This window comes from Schistocerca serialis, chromosome 3, assembly GCF_023864345.2.
Source record: "Schistocerca serialis cubense isolate TAMUIC-IGC-003099 chromosome 3, iqSchSeri2.2, whole genome shotgun sequence".
Taxonomy (NCBI): Eukaryota; Metazoa; Arthropoda; class Insecta; order Orthoptera; family Acrididae; genus Schistocerca; species Schistocerca serialis.
The window spans coordinates 777,232,161-777,240,326 of record NC_064640.1 but is presented as its reverse complement, the minus strand read 5'-3'; the positions used below and the strand labels follow the sequence as shown (position 1 = coordinate 777,240,326).

The 8,166-nt window shown below is 38.6% G+C and overlaps 1 protein-coding gene across 1 annotated transcript in view; it reads right to left on the bottom strand.

Annotated features, from left to right (window-relative positions):
• Positions 1–582: 582 nt before the first annotated feature.
• Positions 583–8,166, bottom strand: part of LOC126470622 (spermatogenesis-defective protein 39 homolog) — a 125,910-nt gene continuing 118,326 nt past the window's right edge. The window contains exons 11-12 of the mRNA XM_050098581.1: positions 6,410–6,514; positions 583–1,687 (exon numbers count right to left, since the gene is read on the bottom strand). Coding sequence (XP_049954538.1) covers positions 1,667–1,687; positions 6,410–6,514 — 126 coding nt within the window. The 3' untranslated portion in view covers positions 583–1,666. The remainder of the gene's footprint in view (positions 1,688–6,409; positions 6,515–8,166) is intronic.

The window sequence follows — 8,166 nt, the reverse complement described above, 5'->3', positions numbered from 1 at the left end:
TTGTAATCGAACTTTAATTTCATTATATGATCTATACACTCTCAGTGTGTCAACCACATTAGTTAAGTTCTTTAATACCTCAATTTCCCCCAAACATGTTTTCATTATGACAAATATTCTGTTTCCTGTGGACAGATGTGTCTAGGACGTACATGCAACGCCGCCCCCCCCCCCCCCCCCCCCCCACACACACACAGATACACACGACACACACAAAGAATAATTGATTACCATGAGTTTCTTTCTGAAAAACTTTAATGTGAAAGTTACTTATAACACATGAGTTGCACCACTTGTAATGATTTATAAAAAAATAACATAAAACTTTTAAAAATGTTTCAATATCTATTCAGGTGGCACATTATGAGATTCAGTATGTAATAGGAATACAAATATTTCTTCACACACATATGCTGTGCATAACAGTACAAAAAATAACATATAAATAACAAAGTCCTTACTCTGACTCTGTTTCAAAAATATGTATTTAACAATGATTGATAATACCAAACAACACTCAGCTCCTAATAATTATTCTCAAGTTATCAGGCTTGTTCTAGGCAAGTTCCTGGCATTCAGACATATCTGTGTGTGTGTGTGTGTGTGTGTGTGTGTGTGTGTGTGTGTGTGTGTGTGTGTGAGAGAGAGAGAGAGAGAGAGAGAGAGAGAGAGAGAGAGAGAGAGAGAGAGAGAGAGTGACTAGTTTCCAAGTTGTGCACCATTAACTGCTTTTATATATTCTATACTGTTGCATTAACTGCTTTGGTTGTAATGTTATTAACCACTACTTAAGTAAAAGAAAATTAAAGTTTCCAGAATGTAGTTTCCTTGCCTGTCTCTGTATAACATTCTTATTTTGTACAGATTTTTTTACAGTCGTATCGTATGTCAATGTTTAACAGCTTCTACAGCATCATAAACACTATCCAAGTATATTTTAATCCCTCTTCCTTAATGCCTGAATTATTTCTCTCAGTATTTTGACTCTTTTGCATGTTACTTCATCAGTGTCTAGTATCTCTTCAATTTTTATTTCAGGTCTTCTGTATAATTTTGTAGCTGGCAGCTTAGAAGCATTAGATATAAAATATGTTGTTTGATAATCCAACAATTTAAGATTTGCAATACACCACAAAAAAATTACTTTCAACTCATTTTCATCATAAAATAAATTGATTACTTACATGGCTAGTAACTGAATGAAATTATTAATTTACAGAACAAAGATTTATGAATACTGCTATTGTAATGTGATTCAACCCTGGATGCATTTACAGATGGCCAGTCCAGCTATGGCCTAAGGAATACTCTGACACTGAGGCAAGCTAGGAGCCAGTTATCAAGCTGTGTAACATGGACACAACTACCTGATCCTGATCTGAGGCAAGCTGAAATCTGCAGAAAGTTTACAACTATGCATGCCTTGCACAAAGGATCTGTTAACTGCACCATACACTGGGTAGTCAGCTCTGCATGTCAGCAGCTAGGAGATGAGGTGGTGAACGTCATTCCACAGCAGAGTTGTATGGGACGTCGATTCAGTACACAAATCACCAGGTAGATGATAAGTGGGCTCTAATTAGAAGTGAGTAATGTGCTTCTTACTCTCAACCAACTGGTGAACATACTGCACAAAATTGTCAAAGGAATAATTTTCATCATTCCTTCAGTTTTTCCATTTTATAGTCTGAAAAATAAGAAACTGACAATGTAAAAATAATACAAGATGGCAGTTAACAGGACTTAAATCACACACACACACACACACACACACACACACACACACAGGTGTACACATGCATGCTCGCTTGCTCGCACACATTACAGTAACATATGCTATATTAAGAGGAGTTTAAATTTTTGCAACCAAAAATTTGCTGTTCATTTGTGTTTCACAGATGTAAGCAAGGGTAATTTCCAATAAGAAACTACATATTTGCTGGTGGATCAATTCTTTTGACATTATAACAAAGGTTTTATCAAATTTTGTAATAGGTTATAGCAAAATATTGAACTAATATACAGGTACACCAAATCTTGAGGACCATTTAATGCGAATTTAAACTAGTTATCCAGCATATCAGACATAATGAAGAGATCTGTTTATAACACCTGATGCAAATCTGGGTTCAATACAAATAATCAACCACGAGGAATCAATAAAATAATTTTACCACTTATAGTTATATTTAAGTATATTGAAAAATGTGATTAATATAGTGGTTTTATGTTCATTATAAGAAACAATAAGACAGATGGAGAGATAAGGGAGGGTTCCAAGATCATTAAGGAAACAGTTACTATGCAATGTTTTGTTATCTATTTGTTGTTTCCCTGTGTAAATCACATTTTCTACGGCAAAGTGGGATATTAATGGTGTAGTTAACCAATGGTTCAATTCGTAGTGGACACACAGAAACAGATGAAATACCTGGAACAGACACATTGTGGAGCTTCAGCTCAGTTCACCCAGTTTCTCACTTCCTGTCAAAGTGAAACAAAGAGGATGCATGCAATGCAAGACTCATTTGTGAAACTTGGTTTTCTTAATAAAAGAGAATGTTAGCCACAAACTCAAGCATGCAATGTGATGAATATCAGTCTATATAACTAAAGTATAAGTCATTAGGGAGGTTAATTTGCCACAAAAATGAAGTGTTGGTCAAAAGACTACAAAAAATGAAACAAGTAGATTTCACAGAATTCAGCACATGGAATGAAGAAAGACTAGGGTTTAACATGTTGGAGTTGGTGCACAAGTTCAGACTGGGCAAGAATCTGAATGAGACTGGCCGTGTTATTTTCAAAGGGAGCGTCGTGGCACTCATCTTAATGATTTGGCGAAGCCACAGAAAACCTAAATTTGGATTGCTAGATGGAAATTTGAACCACATTCTCTCCATATATGGCCACTATGCCACCTCACTCAGTATCATAACATGAAAAGGGCGAGTAATGTTGATACTGAAAGCTTTTATCAGGTACCTAATGATATAAAATGCTTGAGAAATAAATAAAAGGAAACTCAAATAGGTAAATACCCTTTAAGCAAAAGGAAAATATTTATTTAGAAACCTCAAATTTAAGTACTAGCAAAGAACTGCGGACTTATCTCTATCATTAAACTAAATATTATTAGTCCTATATGCACACATCCATATATAGTCAGCCTGTAGGAATAAATTTAAATGTAAACTACATGGTCCAGACACATTATGTGACCACCACCTACATTCAACATCAATGTGCAATAACCACACTCAGACGGCAGGTGGCTGCACTAGCAATGGAGAGTATATAAAGTGTGGGGATGTGTATGCGGAAGACAGTGCAGTTGTTGTAGAGTGTGGAAATGGAGTGATTTATCTGATGTCCAAAAGGGCATGCTCATTGGCTTACAGGCAAAGGGTGGGAGCAATTCTGAAACAGCTTTGTAAGCAAACCGTGCATGACAAAATAGTGCTACCCAAAACCCATGTTAAGACGATTGTGGGGCACCATGGGCCATACATGACAGGGGTAAACAGTGGTTTTGGAGATGTTTACAGGCGAATAGACATGCAACTGTTAAGCAACTGACCGCCCAGATGAAGCAAGGTGCTACCAACAGTGTCTCCTCAATGCCTGTTCAGCAAATGTTGTGTGAGCCTGGTTTACACACCCATGCTGACTGCTGTTCAGTGGCAACAAAGGCTGGAATTAGTACACCAATGCTGCAATTGGATGTCCACTGCGTGTGGACAAGTGGCCCCTTCAGATTAATCACGTTTTATGCTCCATCGGACAGATGGCCATTGATGTGTACAGCGTGAATGTGATCTTTTTATTCTGGAAGGCACAATGGATCAACACAAGTATGTATCTATCCTTGGGGACAATGTCTACCCACACATGCAATTTGTTTCCCCTGTGATGATAGCATCTGCCAGCAGGACAATGCAACAAGTCATGTACATTGCAGTGTACATGCATGGTTTGAAGAGCACCTCGATGAGTTTACCATACTCCCCTCACCATCAAACTGCCTAGATTTGAAAGGAATCAAGAATCTGGGGATCAACTTGATCAGACCGTTCACGCCATGGATCTTCAACTGAGAAACGTAGCGCATCTGGCCACAGCACTAGAGTCGTCATCGCTCCACATCCCTGTCTGTACCTTCCAGAACCTTACTGACTCCCTTCCTGCACATCTTGCAGAAGTCCACGCTGCAAAAGGTGGTTGTAAAGGCTTTTCACATGTGGTCACATTAATGTGACTGGACAGTGTATACAGTTTAAACAACATAGAACGAGATGTTAGTCCTGGTGAGGGGCCTGAGGTTTTAAGGGGGGACAGGAGGTCAGTTTGCATCACAAGAATGGAATCTTGATTGCAGATGCTGTACGTGGAGGTGTCAGACAGTTGGCATTAACCCTTGCTTACATACTCCCAGTCAAGTGATAAATCTATATCACTTCTCACCCCGTCCAAACCATGCTACACCACCTTTTACCTTTTTCTCAAGATCCAGAAACCCAATAACCCTGACCGTCCCATAGTTGCTGGCTTCAAAACACCCACTGAACATACATCTGCCTTAGTTGAACAACACCTGCAACCTATAGCACAAAGACTTCCTTGCTATATTAAAGGCACCAACCATTTCCTTGATCATTTGACATCTATAGCCATCCCACTCTCACCACACATCTTGCTTGTCACCATTGATGCAACCTCTGTCTATACTAACATCCCCTACATACATGATTGAGTTGAGTTGACTTGGTGGAAGGGACTGAACGGCGAGGTAATTGGTCTCATCAGATTAGACAAGGATGGGAAAGGAATGCGGCTGTGCCCTTTCAAAGGAACCATCCCAGAATTTGCCTGAAGTAATTTAGGGAAATCACGGACAGCCTAAATCACAATGGCCGGATGTGGGATTGAACTGTTGTCCACATACATGGTCTGTCTGCTGCTGAACATTTCCTCAATTAGCACCCACCTGATTCCAAACCTATGATGCCCTTCCTGCTCATCTTAATCAACATATACTAAGCAACAACTACTTTAACTTTGAAGATCTGCAAACAAATCAGAGACACAGCCTTGGGAACCAAGATGGTTCCCCCCTATGCCAACCTTTTCAAGAGTTGCTTGGAGGTAGCTTTCCTGCGATCTGAAGCCTTCAGCCCACAGTTTGGTGATGACTGATGACATCTTTACCATGTAGAGTCACGGTGAGGCTGAACTGTTAAAATTCTTGCAATCTTTAAATACATTCTCCCAGTTCAATTTCACATGGTCTTATTCCAAACCCTATGCCACTTTCCTTGATGTTGACCTCATTCTCACTGAGGGTCAGCTATTCTTTACAGACTCAGGAGACCCTTTATGGTAATACACCACCATTCCCTTCTCTGATTTCATTAGACGTAACTACCCCACCAGCCTAGTTCAAAAGCAGATTTCCCGAGCCATCACATCAAATCCTGGTACTGCCAATCCCTCCAAAAAAATAGCTTACAAGTACACCTCTTGTCACTCAGTATTATACTGATCTTGAATGTGTTAATCAACTATTTTGATGAGGCTATGACTTCCTAAAATCATGCCCTGAAATGAGATCCACTGTGTCTAACATTTTGCCCACCACACCAAGAATAGCTTCTTGTCACCCTCCCAATCTCTGCAATATCATTTTCAGACCCTACGCTCCTTCTACACTCATTTCCCTAACCTATGGTTCCTACCCCTGCAATCATCCTCACTATAAGATTTGTCTTATGTACCTCCTACCACCACCTATACCGGTCCTGTAAGTGGCAAAACATATACGACCAAAGGGAGATTCACCTGTGAAATGACATGTCATGTACCAGCTGTTATGTAAACACTTTTTGGCTTTTTGCATTGTCATGACTACCACCAAGTCATTAGATAGGAAGAATGGCCATAGGGAGAGAGTGTATACTGGCTACACACAATATCCTACTGCAGAGCATGCTCTGCAACATGGCAGTAATGACCTTGGTGTCTGTTTCCCTGGATCCTTCATCCAGACACCAGTTTCTCAGAACACAGCACGTGAGTACTGGCATTACAACAGGTCCTTGATTCTTGCCACCTACTTGGTCTTAATTTACATTAATTTATTCGGTACCTGTATTTATTTCTTCACTCCCGCCTCCGAAAGCTTGCAGATTTCTATACCGGTACATTTACATGTGTGTTCTACTGCCACTGCTTGGTGAGTAGATTTTTTATCTATGCAATTACATTACATTTTCTACAGTTGATTATTTTTGTTGATATACTATTCTACATTATTATTTATGGAGGACACATGGAACATGTTACTAACTGAAATAAATTAGCTATGGCTCATATTTTGAAACAGAAACAATACACCACGATGGCTACTTACTGAAGACTGAAGGGCACCCTCAGCGTAAGAGTAGTCATCTGACTGAGGATCTAATATGGCTTTGTAACTAATTAGTGATTGCCTGTCTCGTTGTTCAGTAAAGATCTGGAAAAAGAACAAAAAAATATATAGTTTACTGTATGTTACACAACTGCTTTGTTTTTAAATGCATTACAACAAAATTGTGTTAAGTAACTGCTTTATTTTTAAATGTATAACTAAAAAATATCAACTGGTCTACTTATGTTACTCTGAACTCTGACCTAGTAACTGTTGATCAATTGTGAAATTTTAATTTCTCACTTTACTGTGGATGCTTGGATTTATTTGCACACAAAACAACTTGCCTACTACTATATCCTCCATTCTACACTATATTGGCACTAGAATCATTAGTTTCTTAAATAGAGTAAAATCACATTAAATGATATAGACTTAAGTGCAAGTAAAATACAGGAGATTTTTATTGTGTGGAGTTTGAGTTATTATGGATATTTCACATAGAATGAAGCCATAAAAATAAAATAATATGCCCCAATATGCCTACATCTTTGGATGATTATTGTAGACAGATTGCAAGACTGTGTTGACTATATGACCTGTTCCTGTGTGTGTAAATGTGAAATGGTGAATGAACAATATGATACAATATACCATTGAGCAACATGTATTACCGTGCATACGTATTAGCACAGATAGCGTCTTCTATCAAGGACAGCGTTTTTTCACTTGGTATCATAGCTTCCTTATTCACTAAATCTGTCCCTGCATGGATGTCTTGAGGGTGTGCTGAAAGGACAACTATATTGGATGCAGCCTCAAATGGTACAAATATCATGGGGGATCACTGCAGTTTCTGTGCTATACATTTTTTATGAATGAGGATGCCAGGTCATCATGTAGCTGTCAAATGGGTCAACTACTTTTAACACTTCAAGTCATCCATAATCTATAGAGGCACTGAACTGTAAGGTAACTTTTTCAGTATCTACTGATATACACAAGTAATTCGCAAATGTGTGGTATCTTCCCAAAAACTAAAAGAAAGTATAATGATCAAACAGAAGAATAACTCTCCAACATAATGGGAGATTTGATACCAACAAGTTTTAACAAGAAATGTGATACTTGTGTTAAGCACTAAAAAAGATCATGCCTGAAAATAACCCAAGTGCTGCCCTCTTTTCACAATGACGGAAAGAAGATTAGTGTTTAACATCCTGTTGATGATGTCAGTAGGGACAGCACAGAAACTCAGAGTGGGGAAGGATGTGAATCGAAACTAGCCATGCCTTTCCAAAGGTAATATGCCATGATTCACCTGAAGAGATCTAGGGAAATCATGAAAAACCTAAATCTGCATGGCTAGAAAGGGTGTCAAACTGTAATCATTCCAAATATGACTACAGTGTTCCACCACTGTGCCATGTCAGAAGGTTCACCATAATGGAATGCATCAATTATAAGACTGATGACCTTAGAAGTTAAGTCCCATAGTGCTCAGAGCATCAATTATAACATGTAGAATGGAAGTTATATCCTATAAACTACACAATGATGAAACTTCAATGGAAGGGAAAAGAGAGAAGACAATTGTAACTTGCATGATAGATTCAGTTGATTCAAATGTCTTTTATGGCATGACTGCAATGTACCAAAACCAGGTTGCTGGTACAAGAAAACATGGCTTACTATCTTCTTGCCAACACATATCACCCCAACATTGTTTGAATGTCTCCATGGAATAGACGTTAGTG